Source organism: Equus asinus, chromosome X, assembly GCF_041296235.1.
Source record: "Equus asinus isolate D_3611 breed Donkey chromosome X, EquAss-T2T_v2, whole genome shotgun sequence".
NCBI lineage: Eukaryota > Metazoa > Chordata > Mammalia > Perissodactyla > Equidae > Equus > Equus asinus.
The window spans coordinates 64,776,668-64,795,323 of NC_091820.1; the positions used below are offsets into that span (position 1 = coordinate 64,776,668).

The 18,656-nt window shown below is 36.6% G+C and overlaps 1 protein-coding gene across 2 annotated transcripts in view; it reads left to right on the forward strand.

Annotated features, from left to right (window-relative positions):
- Nucleotides 1-16,424, forward strand: part of SH3BGRL (SH3 domain binding glutamate rich protein like) — a 62,651-nt gene extending 46,227 nt beyond the window's left edge. For both annotated transcript variants that reach the window (XM_014852382.3, XM_014852383.3), the window contains exons 2-4: nt 5,137-5,322; nt 9,029-9,109; nt 15,083-16,424. In XM_014852382.3, coding sequence (XP_014707868.1) covers nt 5,137-5,322; nt 9,029-9,109; nt 15,083-15,115 — 300 coding nt within the window. In that variant the 3' untranslated portion in view covers nt 15,116-16,424. The remainder of the gene's footprint in view (nt 1-5,136; nt 5,323-9,028; nt 9,110-15,082) is intronic.
- The last annotated feature ends 2,232 nt before the right edge of the window (nt 16,425-18,656 follow it).

An 18,656-nucleotide genomic window follows, 5' to 3' on the forward strand; every position in this document is an offset into this window, starting at 1 on the left:
ACTTGCAGCTGAAGGGAACTAAAAGCACTAAGATCTTGGGCACAACAAGCTCAGGGAAAATAAAGGCAGCCTGATCTGATCTGGGGTGGGGAGGGGAATGCATATTTTTAGAGAGGTCAATAGACCAGGGCCTCATTATGCAGAACCTTGAAAGTTAATCAGTAGGAGATGGGTTTGGAATTGGCCAGTAGGAACCAGTGTAGTGGCAGAATTACAGTATATGGTTCAGTTCTGTGGCTTTTTAGCCTTCGGCCAAATCTATACCTATCATTTATTAATCTGCTAACACCTCTCTTGGCATGTACATTTGATAAGACTATGGGGGAATGAAGTTCACCTGAAGAGGTGAAAGTACAGTCATGCCCATTTTCTGGATTAAAAAGGCTTTTCTTGACTAAATTAAATATCAGTTCTGAATAATCTCGCCTATAAACCCTTTCATATCTGGAAGTTTCCTCTGTCTATACTCTTTTTCAGCGTCATAAGGAACTTTAATCCCTCTGTCTGCTACCCGCTCAGTTAAAGCTTGTTTTTACTTTCAAGTGAGCAGTGTGTTGTATTCAGATCATTTTGCTCTTTGCAAATGTTGTTGGACTTTGTTTTCTTAATTGATGGGTATGTTGCTTATTTAAAAAAAAGAAAGAAAGACAGGGATAGTAAGGCTTGGAAATTTCCTCTTGGGATTATCTGGGAAAGTGATTTCTGCTGCTGTTTCCTGTGATCCTCTGTTAGAGTTTATGTAGGGACAACACTGGGCAAAATTCTAAAACAGACAAAGAAGCTTCACTGTCTTCCTTATCTGTGTCTCCCCAGGCAGTCCCTCCCTGTATTCCAAACATGCACACGACCTGCTCTTTCTGTGAAAACCAAAGTGGAATCAGTCGCAGTAGGGATTCAGGCATCAGAAGAATAGAATTTTAGGGTAGGTTGGTACTCCCAGTGCTCCTTGTTTCACAGCCTCCTGGGTCCACACATAAAGCCATCTCTGAAGGAATGGGAGAGAGACTAAAGCTCCTTCTGACTGGAAAAAAAACATAGACAGATAAAAGTGTCAGATAAGAAAGGGCTCGATAGATGAGATTATTCAGAACTGATATTTTATTTGGTCAAGAAAAGTCTTTTTAACCCAGAAAAAGGACAAGACTATACTTTTTTTACTATGATCACCTTGAGACATGGCTATTTTTGAGAAACTACCTTTAAATATCTCCTTTCTCCTCTTTTCACACTAGGCTCTACCTTTGAAATTACTTGGGCCTCAGCATCTCGTTAGACATGATGTGATAGAAGTGCAACTAAAAAAGAAAATAATAACAGCTTTCTTTTTCTTTTGGCAGCAGTAAAATCGCAAACCTTAGCTTGTGCTCTTATGCTGCCACATCCTGGAATATCTGTCAGGAGAACTCCAGGGAACTAGGAGTGGAGGTGGGAGATCAACAAGAAAATTCTTAATAGTCATCTTAACCCAGATTTGTTGCAGACTTGTTGGTAAAGAGATATGAATTATGTTTGTTATTTTTTTTAAGATTGGCACCTGAGCTAACATCTGTTGCCAATCTTCTTCTTTATTTCTTTTTCTTCTTCCTCTTCTTCTCCCCATAGCCCACCCCCCCCCCCCCCGAGTACGTAGTTGTATATTCTAGTTGTGAGTGCCTCTGGTTGTGCTATGTGGGACGCCGCCTCAGCGTGGCCTGATGAGGGGTTCTATGTCTGCACCCAGGATCTGAACTGGCGAAACCCTGGGCCACCGAAGTGGAGTGCACGAACAACTGCTCAGCCATGGGGCCGGCCCCTGAATTATAAGTTTTACATGGCTGATTGTGAACGAAGCATTTTTGAAGACATTGCAAAACAACAAGTGGAAAACAAGTGTCTCTTGCTGTGGTTGTACCCTTAGATTAAGAAATAGGAAGCCAGTGGCTTAAGGGCTCATGACAGTATTCATTTAAAAATGCATACAGATCTCTCTGGTTACCAAACGACTACACAGTGGCAACACTGTAGTGATCCAGTGCCAGAAGACTAACTGGGGATTCAGATTTGATTTTCCTTTTAGGTTTATTTTGTAAGTAGATTAGTAAAAGGCTGAAAAGGCAGCTTTAAATGCTATTTTTCACTCTTCCTACACCTCATTGTTAAATCCTTAGGCCCAGGCTAGGCAAAGACAGGCTTATTATATTCCTACAAAGTAGAATGACCCTTCCTAGGACAGCATTTGAAATAAACAGAACTAATTGGAGGGAATCTATATATCTGAATTTCTCTTTGCAGAAGTTTAGTGGACCACAAATTATAACCTGTTTAAAAAGGACAAAATACACAGCTGTTTATTCATTTATAGACTTCAATTATGTGTAAGAGTTTAGTCATAGAAGTTGTGAGCATCCATTTTTGAAAGTTTCCATGTTCATTTTGTAATATTCTACTTTCATTGTTTTAGTGTAATATGTTACAACATTTGTGAGCTCAGTTTTCACAGCTGGCCAGTTATATAGAACTTTACTAAGTACATTATCCTTTCAATAAAACTATAGATTGCCTGTAATATAGATGGATGTAGTATTTAGTATTCATGCTATCATTGTTAAGCTTAGCCTAAGTGGCATTGATAATAGCAATAAGCACTTGATTTCTCCTCTAAGTTCCTTGTACTCATTGGCTTTGTCATTCACTTGGCACCTCTCACCTCACCACCTTGTATAATTGTCTTAGCTTCATATTTAAGTATCATGTTGTAATTGAATTTTTTTCTTGAGAAAGATTAGCCTTGAGCTAACTTCCACTGCCAATCCTCCTCTTTTTGCTGAGAAAGATTAGCCTTGAGCTAACTTCCACTGCCAATCCTCCTCTTTTTGCTGAGGAAGACTGGCCCTGAGCTAACATCTGTGCCCATCTTCCTCTACTTTATATGTGGGACACCTGCCACTGCATGGCTTGGTAAGCAGTGTGTAGGTCCGTGCCCAGGATCCAAACTGGTGAACCCCAGGCCACTGAAGCAGAGCGTGTGAACCCAACTACTGCACCACAGGGCCGGCCCCTGAATTTTTTAATATATCTATCCCTGATCCCTCCCACTAGATTGTAATCTTGGGAGGGAATCTCTGCTATTTTTCTTTAGACATTTTAGAGAACCTTATAAAGTTCTTATGCACTGAAAAGGCACCCAAGAAATATTGTTGAATACTACTAAATAGAGTTTCAGACGATCATTTTACATTTTAGTGCATCATAGTTGGAACCTCTGTCAATGTTCATCAAAGCATCAGCTGAGAAAATGTGACAGAGATTGATTATAAAACAAGACAGAAACCCTACCCTGATTAAATGTTTTATGGTAGGTTGGCACTTTCATGAAAAAGACTCAATTTTTCCCATTTGAAGCATGATTACTGAAGTTTTGTTCTTCCTTTGGGTTTGAACATTCACACTGGCACCTTCTAAAGCAGAAACTGTCAGTTTCCTTCCTTTAAAAGAAACTTGACCCTTGGCATGACAGACAAGAAGCTGACTGAGGCTAGCTGGAGAGCAGTTGTTTCCTCCAGGCAGCAGTTGTTCAGGAGCCCTGCTCTGTGACTTTGGAGGGAAAGATACCTTGAATCTCAGACCTTGACATGTGGGCAGAAATAACTTGGCATTGTTTGGGTGGAGGTGAAGAGCGTGGTTTGCTCTTTGAAAAAGATTGATTTAAATTCCTGGACAGTGCCATTGTCCACTTGCAAATGCATTTGTGTACTGAAAAAGATATTAATAACTTTTTAACTCCAAAGGTTTTTTTTTTTTTTTTTGGTGAGGAAGATTAGCCCTGAGCTAACATCTGTTGCCAATCTTCCTCTTTTTTTTGCCTGAGGAAGATATATGCTATATTTAGGAGTGAAAGTTTGATTTTATAAGCTAATATGGAAATAGAATTCCCATTAGAAAAATTATCTTGTTGCAAATTTTGCTGTATTGTAGCTGATCTTTAAAGAAGGGCATTCTACTCAGATCTAAATAGCCTATAGAAATTTCAGTTCCTGTTGGGAGAAATTCAGAATTTTTTTCCTGGTGTTATGTGATAAGAAAGAAAATTACTTACCCACAATCATAAGCAAGTTAGAAGGACAAAAATATAATCTCTGTATATGTATGCATATGTGTGTGGTGGGGGTGTGTGTGTAAATCCATAGGGGACTTGACTGTGTGGAAGTTTCTTATTTTGAATTTTAATTTCCATTAGGAGGACTGCTTCTTTTGATTTTATATTTCTGATGCTTCTGCTCCATCTGTGTCTTTTTGTGTGACTCCATGAAGAGACTTTTATTGATTGTGCTCTGCAGCTCAGAAATGTTAAGTAATAGTTTTAAATTTGGGTAAATTACCATAGATGTGTGAATTAGGGTTCTAAAAGAAATACATATCAGAGGAGAAGCCTGACTAAAAAGTATGAATTTTATATATTAAAGCTCTCTCCTAGGTATGATTAGGAGACAAAATAAGTGTATTTTCTCTACCTGTTAGTCTAGCTGAAAAAGTAGCACAGATACATGAAAGATCCTTTAGCAGCATGTGTTAACAGCTAAGGAGTAGTACAGGTATACTCCAAACTTAATATACAGGCAGGCTTAGCTCTTATATCTTCTTATTTGGTTTCTATTCTAAACAGTGAAAACTGAGACGTAGAGTGACTCAGAGGCTTGTAACGTTCTCCAGGAAGGATTAATTTCTGTTCACTATATGATGCTTGTTAAGACGAGAAGTAGACTCTGGTCGTTTGGAAAGACTTTCAACAAGGGCTGAAACTAGAGAGGCTTCTCACTACTCCTACTTTTGAGTTAACTGCACTTGAGGTTATTGATATGCATCAACCAGCCTTGCTTCTGCATCATTCGATGTGGGAATTTTCAATGGAAAAAAGAAAAATTCAGATTGATAAAAGGATCTGTGGCTGAAAACTCATCAATACACTTGTGAGACATTGTTAAAAACAAAATAATAAAGAGACAAAACCATATATCTTCTGTGAAACCACAAATTCTTGATCCATGTCTAAATTCATTTCTGCTAGTTCAGAAACACTGACTTCTTTTGAATTTGAAAAATAAAAACGATAAAAGCTGTTTGTTCAGCAATATAGTTTTTTATCCTTTTGGGCCCTAGATTAAGAAGAAACAGCAAGATGTACTGGGTTTCTTAGAAGCTAACAAAATAGGATTTGAAGAAAAAGATATTGCAGCCAATGAAGAAAATCGGAAGTGGATGAGAGAAAATGTGCCTGAAAACAGTCGGCCAGCCACGGGATATCCCCTGCCACCTCAGATTTTCAATGAAAGCCAGTACCGTGGGGTAAGGAACAAATTTAAATTCTTGTTTTTTCAAATAGATTGCTTCAAATCCTTCCCATCCTTTTCACCCCCATCCCCACATCTGCATACAGTCATTTCTCTCATTCATCCTCTCATTCCATCTGAGGCAGTGGGGTATTTTGCCTTCTACTAGGAGTCATCCACCAAAAAATTACCTGTAAATGTATAAATATAGACCTTAGACATATAGTTGGAAGTGAGAAGGTCACTTTTTGGTGGGAATCTTTTCATGTTCCAATTCAGAGCAAGTAGGGGAGAGGTATGGCAAAACTGAAAAGTTTATCAGCACAAAATATTTTCTCTGTTAATTGAATTTGTCAGTTCTGAAGTAGGCCTGAAGATTTCACCTGTTGCTGCAAACAGGGCCAACGTGTAAAGACATACTCTACAGATAAAGAAAAGGCAATTAGGCTATTCATTTAGATAGTGAAACTCAATGCCTCTATATATGAAATTTCTGCAAACTGTTGAATCTCAGGGCCCTGAAGAGGCCTGAGAGGTAATGCAGTCTAATCTAAACCAGCATATATTGTCTTGACTGCTCCTTTTTGAAGCAGAAATTTCAATTTATTTGACTTTTGAAAACAAATACATTTTGGATTATAAGGATAATGTTTGAGAAAGCACATTTATATGTTTTATTTCTCACTCAGAATCCACACTGCAAAGGAATGGAATATGTTATGGAAATAAGGCACGTATCACTGAGAAATGGGAAGGTGGAAAGGAAGGGGCAGGAAGTGAGACTCAACAAACAAATATTTGTTAATGGAAAAGGAATCCAACTTCTACTGAGTGCCTGTTACGTGCCAAGCACTGAATTAGGAGTTTAATAATGATAAGAATTAAGATGCGACTCTATACAGACTCTTAGGGAGAAGAGTACATAGCAATCATTCATAGAAAACATATGTCAGCTATTGTGCTACATGCTTTTTGTGTATTATATTAGTCAGTTTTCATACTAATTCCATGAAGTAAGTATTGTTATTCCTATTTTTTAGGTGAAGAAAGTGAGGCCTAGAAGAGGTTAACTGACTTCTTAAATCACTTGCCTAGTAAGTGAGGCAGCTAGGATTTAAACCTAGATCTGTTTTACTCTGAAGCTCTTACTCTTTCTATTAAACCACTGGGTCATTCATTTTCCTGTTTACTCAAAGATCCCATCGTCATTCTTTTCTTGCTCCATTCTGTATTGTCAGGGGCTGACCTTAGCAAATTACATTTTCCAGTCTCCATTGCCAACTGGTTACCTGTTGGGTTTGGCCAATAACAGGAGGCACCAGTTGGAAAAGTAGAGGACAGGAGGAGAGGAAAAGCCAAGGTATCCCTCTCCTTCCTGTCTCTGGAGGTGTCCATGACAGTGACTGCATCTCCTTTGTAGTACCAGCTCTCCCAGGGTGTCCTGCTCCTGGATTCTGTAATACCACCTTCTCCACTTTTCCCTTCAGCCCTAGCTGTGTTAACAGCTTCCTGCTGTTGCTAATCTCTGGGTTGCCTCACCATCTCCTGTTTGTCTTTCAGCTCTTTAATCCTTTCTAAGTAGTTCTTCATATTAAATTTCCTTGTTTAAACTGTCTCAAGTTTTCTCAGCCTTGGCACTACTGACATTTGGGTTGGATAATTCTTTGTTGTGAGAGGCTGCCTTGTGCATTGTAGGATGTTGAACAGCATCCCTGGCTTCTGTCCATGAGTGCCAGTAGCATCCTTCCAGTTGTGAAAAACCAAAAATGTCTCTAGACTTTGCCAGATGTCCATGGGGGCAAAATTACCTCCTGTTGAGAACCACTTAACTATGGCTTGAGTTCTCATTTCCAGACTGGAATGTGACTGAAACAAGTACCCCACCTACACAGATGAGGCTGTGCTATAGAAGATACAAAATTTATAAGGATAATCTTTGTTCTGAAAGAGCTTATGCTGTGTATATGAAGAACTAAAACACATTTCCATGCAATGATAATTAATATGATACCAATATATGGTAGAATACATTCTAGATTAATGTTATTAGAATCCCAGAGATTTAATAAAGTATCTTTATTTTTCCACAAGAGAATTCCTATATATGTCACAGTCTGTTTTCTTTACTCTTATATTCTTAGCACCAAGAACAGTGATTGGAACATAGTGGGTGCTCAGTACATATTTGTGGAACAAATTAATTAATCTGGTTTCACTGAGAAACTGATGCTCTTTTCTCTTAGTTACAAACCTGTTTATGATTGCTAGGACCAAGGCCAACAAATGATAATATATTTTGATCCCAAAACACTTGAAACAGAGATAACTAGAGTCCCCTACATAGCATTTTATGGTCAGATTTTAATATAGTTGAAGAACTATTTTCTTTCACATGAATTTAAAGACTGACACGAGTTGTTTTTGCTGCTTTGATGATAGTCAGTAAAAATACCTTTTGTATGACTGTTAATTCTTTTCACTAGCATTTTGAGATTACTTCCAAGTGGTTGAGTATAGATATGATGTATATTGTTTGTTTACCTTGAGTAGCCTATAGGTTGTGTATCTCAGTATGGAATTGGTATCAAGATCCAGTTAGTTTCACTTTTGAATATTGAACTCAAAGTCTGCGAGGCTGCTCATATGTGCCTGTTATTTGGGATTTATTCCTTTGTCAACCTCTAGGGTACACAAAAAGATGCTTTGAGTCAATCCTTGGGGATATCCCAGTGGCAATAAACAATTCTAACTGTGTTAAAAGAACCCCTACGTAAGAGAGAAATTCTGATGTTTCTTAGCGTGGGGTTCAAATTTAGGGTCATCAATGGCTTGAGAGGCTCTAAATTTTATACCTCCAGATCCTCCAAGTGCCAGGAATTATACATGCTGGAAAAGAACCCTGTAATTAGCAATCTTTTAGTGAGGCGATCTCTACAGAAGCCAGTAAATACTGAGTGCTTTTCACCTCTAATAAATCAGCCAAAATGCCAAGCATATCGCTGTGTGTTTTAAATCAAACAAACTAAGGCCAAGTGTTTTCTAAGTAGGTTTGCTATTGATTATATGTCATAGTCGAATTTAGGCAATTCTATTTGTTACTTTTGGAGCATGCTTGGTGGGTTAGAGGATGACAGTAGGAAACCCAGCCATATTCAGTCATGTGATGCTTTTCTTGGATCCCCGGATTGAAACCTTTTAGTGGTTTGTTTGTTCTTTTGGTCATGTTTCATGAAAATCTCATTCCCTTCCTCCAAACAGAGCGCAAATTTACTTTTCTTATGGCCTTGGGCATAACTAGCTAATATTTGGTTTACTGTAGATTCGGAGGACATCTCTACCTTAATAAATAATGGAAGAGAAATAATGGGGGGTTGGAGCAACAGCCTCATACCAGAAATAAGTAACCTCTTACTGGCAAATTGTTGGCTGCTTTGGGCTGTGGAGAAAGCTGCTTGCCCTGAGGCAGATCTAAATTCTATGTGATGTGGGATAAGGCATTTTACGATTTCTGCCCCTTAGAGCAGCATATCTTTTAACCCACATTAAATGGAATCCAGTAAGCCTTGACTCTTTACTACTCTTTCCAGAATTCTAGCATTATGGAAGTTAGCTAGCCTGCCTGCCTCCAATGAGGTTGATCAGTCAGGTCATTTTGAATAAATTTCCTCTTTTCTTTGCTTTCTTGGTTGCATATTGCTAATTCTTGCCTTCTTTTCACCAAGGACTATGATGCCTTCTTTGAAGCCAGAGAAAATAATGCAGTGTATGCCTTTTTAGGCTTGACAGCCCCACCTGGTTCAAAGGTATGATTCCTTTTTTCCTGCTTTATAGGCCATTTCATTGCTGCTGGGTTTTTTAATCAGCAAGATTTCTACCTTTATTAAGTGCTTAAATTAAGCCAGAGGGAGTGCAACATAGCTGAAAGGAAATGTCCCTACTCTGCATGCACTTAATCTCTAGTAGGGGAGACAGATGTGCATAATCAAATACACATGAAGTACGTGAGTAGGAGGTAAGTTGAATGACTTCCCCATCAAGCTGCCCAAGGCAGCAAATTTCTCATTGACCTGTTCACAAATAAGTGGTTAGCAATTTTAAAGACTCGTATTATTCCAGCCATCATGCATGGTTCTCTATCGACAGAAAGCATCTTAGTTCATAGTAATCTTCTTGGCAGCATCTATTGTCTTTGTGTGAGAGCAAATGCTAGAATCATCCATTCAAATTAACTAAGAGTATTTGAGTTCAAAACTAGTCACTAAATTGCTGGCTAAATTTGGGGCTTTTTCCCTGCCAATAGCAAATTAATTTTTGAAGTGGCAGTATTCCCAGGGGAGACCATAGAAAGAAAAGAATCAAAAATTAAATTGCCTGTTTAATGAAATGTCTCAAAGCTATGGACTTTAAATATACCTTTGCCTTTTACCACAGACCTCCATACGGGCTGACTTAATCAGAATGTATGTCCCTTGCTCTATCATTTTACATTTGTCTCTTAGCAACTGATTTTATGTTAAACAGATTCTTCTAACTCCAGCTCCTTCTCCAATTTTGAGAGTCTGTGTCATTGTCTGATTTTTCACTAGAAACCATTTACTAGCATTGTGTCTGAGTCACTGTGAAATTCTGTTTCCTTGCCAAACTTTCTTTTTCCATGAATAAAATGTCTTACTTTAGGCTTTGTGTAATTTAAGTTGAAAGAAATGTTAGGCAAGGCATTTTTGTTTAAACAAGTTGATAAAACCCAAGTTAAGTCATTGATTTCAATGCAGATTAGAGAAAGTATGAAAGGAAGGATAGTCTTTTTTTCTGTTACTGATGACTCCTTCTCCTTCAATTAAAAGTAGGAGTCGTTCCTTCATTTATTCATTCAACAAGTCTTTATTGAGTGTCAAGCACTGGCTTGACATTGATGGTGAGGCAAATACAGAGAATACTGAATAATCCCTGCATTTAAAGTGTTTTTAACTTAGAGATGGACATGTATACAAATAATTATACCACAAATATGTCTACAAATAATTACGATTCAAGACATACTATGGTAACTTCTATAAGATTGGTGTGAATAAAGTGCTGTAGGCGTCCAGAGGAAATAATCATAAATTACTACTAAGGAGTTTAGGCAGCTTCACAGAGGAAGTGGCATTTGAGCTGTTAGGGATTCCAAAATACTGAAGTGACACTATGATGTCTTTCACAAAGGCAACAACAGGAACCACTGTAGCTGCACATGATGGTGTGTTCAGAGAGCAGAGTGCAGTGCAGCATGGCTACAGAATAAGACATATTAAATAGAGGAGGATGCATTAGGAGGCGAGAATGACTAGGTAGGCTGGGGCCAGATTATGAATGCTGTGCTAGGTACTCTCAGTTTTATCCTTTAAGCATCTAAAGCCATGATGGCAAATGGGGAAAGGCAATGATATGATTATCTATGTATTTTAAGATATGATTTCATCTAAATCTTAAGAAAATAAATTTGGAAGCTGTATGGATTGTGAAACATTGGAGAAATGAGATATCAGAGATAGGCTGACCCATTAGAGGGTACTTTAAAAGTCCAAAAAAGTGATGGAGAGGGCCTAAAATGGGACAGCAGCCATGGAAAGGAGGAGATGGATTTAGGAGATACAGAAAAATTACATGTGACAGGATTTAGCAAGTTACGAGGTGCTTGTGTAAGTAAAGAACTCAGAGGAATTGAAGCTATCTCTGGGGTCTCTAACCTGGGTGATTGTGAAATGAAGCAAAGGTCATGGAGGAAACAGAAAAGTGAGTGATCCATGGGAGGAGTTGGTCTTGGAAAGGAGAGGACATGCAGTTTTTTTATGAGATTGGAGAGAATGAGGAGAGAGGGATAAAAATTGTATCCTTCTTTGAAAGTGTCTTTCTTTTTTTTTTATGAGGAAGATTAGCCCTGAGCTAACTACTGCCAATCCTCCTCTTTTTTCTGAGGAAGGCTGGCCTGAGCTAACATCCATGCCCATCTTCCTGTACTTTATATGTGGGACACCTACCACAGCATGGCATGCCGTGTGGTGCCATGTCTGCACCCGGGATCCAAACTTGGGAACCCCAGGCTGCCGAAGTGGAACGTGCGAACTTAACCGCTGCACCACCTGGCCGGCCCCAAAAGTGTCTTATCTTTAGTGTGAGGCAGGAAGAAAAGTCATCTTCTGGGAGTGATGGAAAATTTGGAACATTAGAGCTTTGAGGAGAATTGAAAGGATTCACTCATTGAAAATAGGCTAAGGAGTAGGCTAAGATCATGAATGGAAGAACTGAGCGATATGGAGAGTGCAGCTGATGTTACCATTGATGAACCCATCGTGGAGCCAGTCAGCTTGGTTATAGTGTTTTTTTCCATCCTTGTTTAAGCCTAAGAGTAGGGATAGAGAAAATAACAGTGGATGTTATCAAAGGTGGAACAAGAGGAAGCTGTGATAGATGGGATAACAAGAAGTCTGGAATTGACAATGGAGTTGAAGGGTGGATTGGTGAGAGGGAGATTATGAATGTTGGTATTTAATAGGTTTTTTCCATGACTAAAAGTGATAAATTTGATATAAGAGTGGTGATTTCTCTATCCCTCAGCTCAGGTTTCAGAGTTTTTCACCTTTAATTTAACAGGACAATAAGCTTTCCAAAAAGAAAGATACAAAACAGAAGGCTGAACAGAAAGTATACAAATTAAGAAATACAGCTAGTTTTCTCACATTGGAAAAATGCACTCTTAATAAAAGAAATGTGATAAACTGAGATACAATTTCAACTCTGAAATTAGCAATGATAAAACAAAGTGATAATACTGAATACTTAAAAGGGTGCATTTAAACAGATGCTCTCATATATTACTGGTGATAGTATAACTTGGTACTCCCTTTTGAAAACCAGAATGGCAAATATGTATCAAAGACCTCAAAGACCTTTTAGTTCTTCACCCAGTAATTTCACATTGGGTATTATAGCCCAATGAAATAATTCTATACATGGAAAAAGCTTTATGGATAAAAACATAAACCAAAATGTTATTTATAATCCTAATACTTTGGAAGCAAGTTAAATGTCTAACAGTAGGGTCATCCAAATTAATTCAACACTGAATGAATTTTATGTATGTAAGTATGTGTCAAAGTGTTATATATAATCCTGAAACTTCGAAAACAAGTTAAACGTCCAAAAATTGGATCAACAAAAATAGTTTATCCACTGAATGAACTTGTGCTCTCATTAAAAAATGACAGTTTCTGAAAAGATACATTATAATGAGCTACAGAATTGTTTTTACCCTATAATCAATATTCTAATTACATTTAAAATCTATGCTTAGGACAAAAAGAGACTGAAAGGAACCATAGCTAATATATGTGGGTTTTTTTCTCCCTTTCTTTATTTTCCAAATAATTACCCTACATTGTCTTTAAATTTAAAACTTACTGAAAACCAATGAACTAAGGAGCCTGATATTTAACAGTGCCTTATGGCAAATATTTCCATAAAGCAAGGAATCTTTCTGTAGAAGACAAATAATTTTTGCTTTCTTTTGTGTATTGGATGTGTTTAAAACAAAGTATATTAATACTTACTACTTACTCTATTTTATCAATACAAAAGGTCATTTCTTAGCACTAGCATTTCTTGCTTTGCAGTAGAAGTGATGGTTTTGAGATATGAAGTAAAATAACTGATATAATTTTACTAAAAAATAAAAACTTGGTGATCTTTGTGTTGAGAGGAAAACCATTCCCCCAGAAAAGCCATGTTCCCTAATATGTCGAGGGAATAGATGATGCTGGTTAGAGAAAGGTTGTCATTAGCTTTGATTGAATGCCCTGCTCTAGGGAGGGGCCATGGAATCTGTCTCTGCTGTGAGATTTGAAGTATTCCTATTTCTACTAAGCCCATCTTATTTTACTGCATCTCCAAGAGAAACTCTGTGTTAATATCACTTAGCTGTGGTCTTGGTCTTATTTACTAGTCAAAAAGTTGGGAGGAGAAAAGCATGATGCCTGCAATGGGCCAAACACTGAACTAGACACTTCGCATACATCTCATTTTATCGTTACACCATCCTTATGAGCTAGGTGTCCTCAGTGCCATTTTACAGAGGAGGAAACTGGTGCTCATATAATTTAAATAATTTGTCCAAGACTACATAATAACTGAGTAGCATAGCTAGAATTTGAACCCAGGATTATCTGACTGAAAACCAATGCATTTATGGAATGATGTTTATATTGGGAGTAGAGGGGAGAACATCTCGTATGCCTGCTTCTAGAGCTCTCTGGTTGATTAGATAGCTAATGAGTCTATAAATACTAACTACTTACTTTTAGGTAACAAGAAGGCTTTTAGCACAATTTACATATTTGATGAATAAAATGTAATTATATAAGTAATAATTTACTTTAAATATGATGTATTCTAAAAACAAATTACAAAGAATTTTAAATTGCCTTTTGTTTTGGATGTCTGTGTTAGTAATTTCTTCCATTAAAAAGGATACGTGAGAGCTAAGGAATTTGTGAATTACAGCAAAGATTGATAGGATGTGACTTTAGGGAACTAGGATGTTTCCAAAATACTAGTTACTCAGAGGCATTATATGCTCATAAGAAAAAGGACTTCACTTTGGGACATATTCACATTTTTATACAACTGCTTCCCCAACTATATATGCTAGGCCTTTGAAAGATCTTAGTATAAAATTCATTGTGTTGTGTGAGGAAATTCTTGGAAGCTTGTTCTATAAAATGAAACCAAAGGGATAATGTAGGTCTAAGATATATTCATTTTGACAGCCAAACTCTACCTTAGAAGTTTCAAAAGAGCTTTGGAACTCTTTTTTTTTTTGACTAAGGGTTTTGGAAGGTGAGTCAATAGCGTATTACATCTGTTTTGTTAAGGATTTATTAAGAATAAATTACAATGTTTTCTCTGGTTTCCTTCTTTCTTTAATTTTTACCTCTTTTTTTGTAAAAACCTAGCATCATTTTTGGCTTTTTCCTCTTTTTAGGGGGCTAGTATCAAAGACTCGTTTTGGAATATTCAGCTGCTCCCACTCTTCCTGAGACTTAATTATTTAAGTGTTCAATTAGTGACAGGTGTTTAGAGTGATATTGTCTAGCGTACATGATTTCTACAACTTAAGTCTGAAGTTTCTTTCACCACAGTCACTCTTGCCACCCATCTTTAGTTCCATAAACTCTCCTTGAAGTGTATTTTCTGTCATGTACTATGTTAGGTGCCAGAGCATACGTATAGGTCGGAGTTCCTATGCTAGAGGTACTCACTGTCGAGAAGAGAAGAAAGATAACCTGTCCTCTTTTTGTGCCGACTATCGTGGAACTTGAAAGCAACAACATTTTAACAAGTAGCACGTTTTCTAAGTAATTTAAACCTTAGTTAAACAAAACTCAACTAACTGTAAACTTGAGGTGACAATGTTTTTGAACACTCAGTTTTTAAAAAAAATCACGCAAAAAGTAAATCAGCTACTTTTAAATGAAGAATCAAATATAATTATAAAGCACTTGCTTCTATAGAATTATTTCCATTAGTGATTATTATGCAGCCCTCTGTTACATCTGTTTCTAGAAAGAAGTTTCTATTTTATAGTTTTTCTATTAAGAATTTTTGAGCAGTTCTTGTTGAAGGCCATTTTTCTGCTTGTGAATATTCTTAGTAATTTGAGGTCATATAGTCTAACAAAAATACACGTGAATGTCTGCTTTGTGATATTTAAATCTGTTTTGTTTGTTTTTTCATTTCAGGAAGCAGAAGCTCAGGCAAAGCAGCAAGCATGAATCTTAAACATTCCACCTTAAGCATCCTGAAAAAGGAGTCTCCTTGCTTTTATAAAATAACAAAATTATCTTGGCTTCAAAAGAAATAGGCTTCATGTTGAAATAATAGATTAGTTGCTGTTTTTGCATGCAAGCAATCAAAATGAAAACATAATTAAAATGTGAACTTTATGATGAGGAGAATGGGAGATGAACATAGCATTTTAAGTAGATGTCATAGAATAGTAGTATCTGCCAAGGCATTTTATATACTTCAATGATTTTAAAAAGCAAACACCTTTCCCCTTTTTTGATATTATTATTGCAGCTTAAGTATGTCTGTAGCTCTACATTGAGGAAGTTAAAATAAGAGAGAGAAAGAAAGAGTCTGTCTCTTATTCACAAATTGCCTCATTAATTTTAGTGAAATATGTACCATTTGATGTGACGTTATTGTGAGTAAAAAGTAGTTTCAAGTAGTGGTTATATGTCAGACATTATAATTTCCTATGGTAATTATAACATTCCCATTCTTTTGTAGTTGAAACTTCTATGAACTGAACCACAGGTTTTCAAGGCTTCTAAATGTAGCCTTTTATTGCATATTTCAGCAATCAGAACAGATGACCTCCCACAAAAAAAAATAGATGCATTCAGTTGATAAGTTCCTTGCTTAACTACACAGCTATGATGCAATCATGTTTCTAAGTCGCTTGCCCCAGTGAAATATGCACATGTATGTTATGGAACCGGGATGGCAAGTAAGTTTAAAATGGCATCCTTTTGCATAGAGCTCAGACTTTTAATTAACTCTTATAAAATAGATCAGCATTCATTGTCCAAGGCTGGTTTTCCTTGGGTCTTTGCTGAAAAAATCTTAGTAGTTTCCCCCTTTTAAAACAACTGTGATCATGAATGCCACTATCTCTCAGATATTTGAACTTTTTGTGTTAGCTTAGGCACATATTGTGTGAATACATTAATCTAAGAAGAGAGAATCTTCTCTATGCCTCTATTCCAGTGAATAGCACAAGTATCAGATAAAAGGGTCAATTTTTAAAATGTTAAATTCTGAAAACTCCTAAGAAGACAGGAAACATTATGGCCTAAATCACTTACCCAGAAGATGTACATATTGTACTTTAGTTTCACACCACTTTATTACTAAAAGCAAACACCTTTTACTTTAAATTACTTTATCATATCATTTGACGTATGCAAGTCTGTGCTCTTTGCCAAAGTCAACGTATAATGAAGATATGGCTTTGTTTACTGAGATTCAAACTTGATGTGATGCTTTAAAATAAACTCAGTACTTTTAGAAACATAATTTATGTGTTCCTGGAATTTCTAAATAATATAATAGTAATTTTAGATGAGTAATGTATTTTTTAGAGGGTGGCAAAAGAGAAAATAACAGAAAACATTTGAATGCGATTTTTAAATTTCCTTTTTAGGGTTCTGAATTTTGCAGTGCACACAGGAGTCAACCAAAGAACTAGTCTGTTGTTTAAAAGCATGCTATGGAGAGGGTCTGGCCCAGTGGCATAGTGGTTAAGTTCGTGCACTCCACTTTGGCTGTCCAGGGTTCGTGGGTTCAGATCCCGGTGCAGACCTGTGCACCACTCTTCCAGCCATGCTGTGGCGGCATCCCACATGCAAAATAGAGGAAGATTGCTACAGATGTTAGCTCAGGGACAATCTTCCCTAAGCAAAAAGAGGGGGATTGGCAACGGATGTTAGCTCAGGGTGAAAGTACCTCACCAAAAGAAAAAAAAAATGCTATGGAGAAGACTAGAGAAAACAGGGTGCTTTGTTGTAGCTGGAAAATGCTAGAAAAAATTTGGTCTATATTTTCTCCTAAGCTTTATTAAATGTGGGTGATGCTATTTGCAGTATTCTATGTGACCATTTTTACTTTTATCTTAATATCAAATAAGTTAACACTCAAAAACAGACATTCTCCAAAAATAGGTGACATTTTTGAGATGTTTATATCTGCTACAGTATATCTTACAATTAAAATATGCATATTTAAAGTAAAACATTGGATTGAGCCTTCCTTAATTGAGGTCTGTCCTTCTGTCAGCTGAGCACTATATGTCTGGTAGATACAAGAAAAGCAAGTGAAATTCTGAATATTAAGGTAAGCTTTACAAAGAATTTTCACAAAATTGCCTGGAAAATATAATCCTTGCTACTTGTTATATTTCTTTGACGTCTTTCTGTTTGTAAATCAGACCTGCTAATTTGTTATTTTACATTTTGGAGCTAATTTTCCCTTAAGAATATGTGACCTTCAGGAAGATTTCCATTTTCACCAAACAATGCAAATTGGTTGTTGATTGTATTGTTAAATGTCAACACTTCTCTGGAAATCTGAGTGTAGGGGGAAACAGATTTTTGAAACAGAGATTGCTTGGGAGAGTCTAAATAGAGAGAATTTTTGTGGAGTCAGGTTTCACTGCACATATTCCATTCATTCAGCAAAAGGGAAAAAGAAGATTCACATGATTTTTATTACCCAGTTATGGATGTTTGAGATCCAAACATTTACATTGATAGCATTTTATTCTATGTAAAATAAAAGATATTCCTTTTCTTTTGAAGAATTCCAATAAAAGTGATTAAGAGACATTCACATTTGATTAATTTGAACCTTCTGGTTTTCTGCTCCCCACCTCCCCAACCCTGTCCCTGAATGTTATCGGTTATCTCTTTTTTATTAGGCAAAGAAAATTTTGAATTTCTATCTAAATAGTAAACATACTGTTAACATGATTATTTTAACATGATTGCATTTTTAACATATTCATTGTATGTAATTCATATACCACAAAATTAATCCATTCAAAGTGTACAACTCAATAGTTTTTTTTAGTATATTCTCAGAGTTGTGCAACCATCACCACAATTTAAGTGTAGAACATTTTATCACCCAACAAATAAACCCAGTATCCATTAGCAGTAACTGCCCATTTTCCCCTCCCTCAGCCCTGTGCATCCACTAATCTACTTTCTGTGTCTATGGATTTACTTTTTCTGAACATTTCATATAAATGCTATCGTACAATATGTGGTCTTTTGTGATGAGCTTCTTCTAGGTAGCATGTTTTTTAAATTAATCCATGTTGTAGTACGCATCAGTACTTCATTCTGTTTATTGCTGAATAACATTCCGTTGTACAGGTATAACAACATTTTGTTAACCATTAATCCGTTGATAGAGAGTTGGATTATTTCCACTTTTTGGCTATTAGGTGTAATGCTGCTATGAATATTTGCGTACAAATTTTTTTGTTTGAACACTTGTTTTCAGTTCTTTGGGGTATATATATAGGAGTGGGTTATATGGTAGTTCTACATTTAAAAATTTGAGGATCTGCCAAACTTTTCCAAAGTGGCTGCACTATTTTACATTCCCACCAGCAATATATGAGGGTTCCAATTTCTCCATTTCCTGGAAACACTTGTTATTATCTGTCTTTTTGATTATAGTCATGCTAGTGGCTGTAAAGTGGTATCTCATTGTAGTTGTGATTTGCATTTCTCTGACTAAATA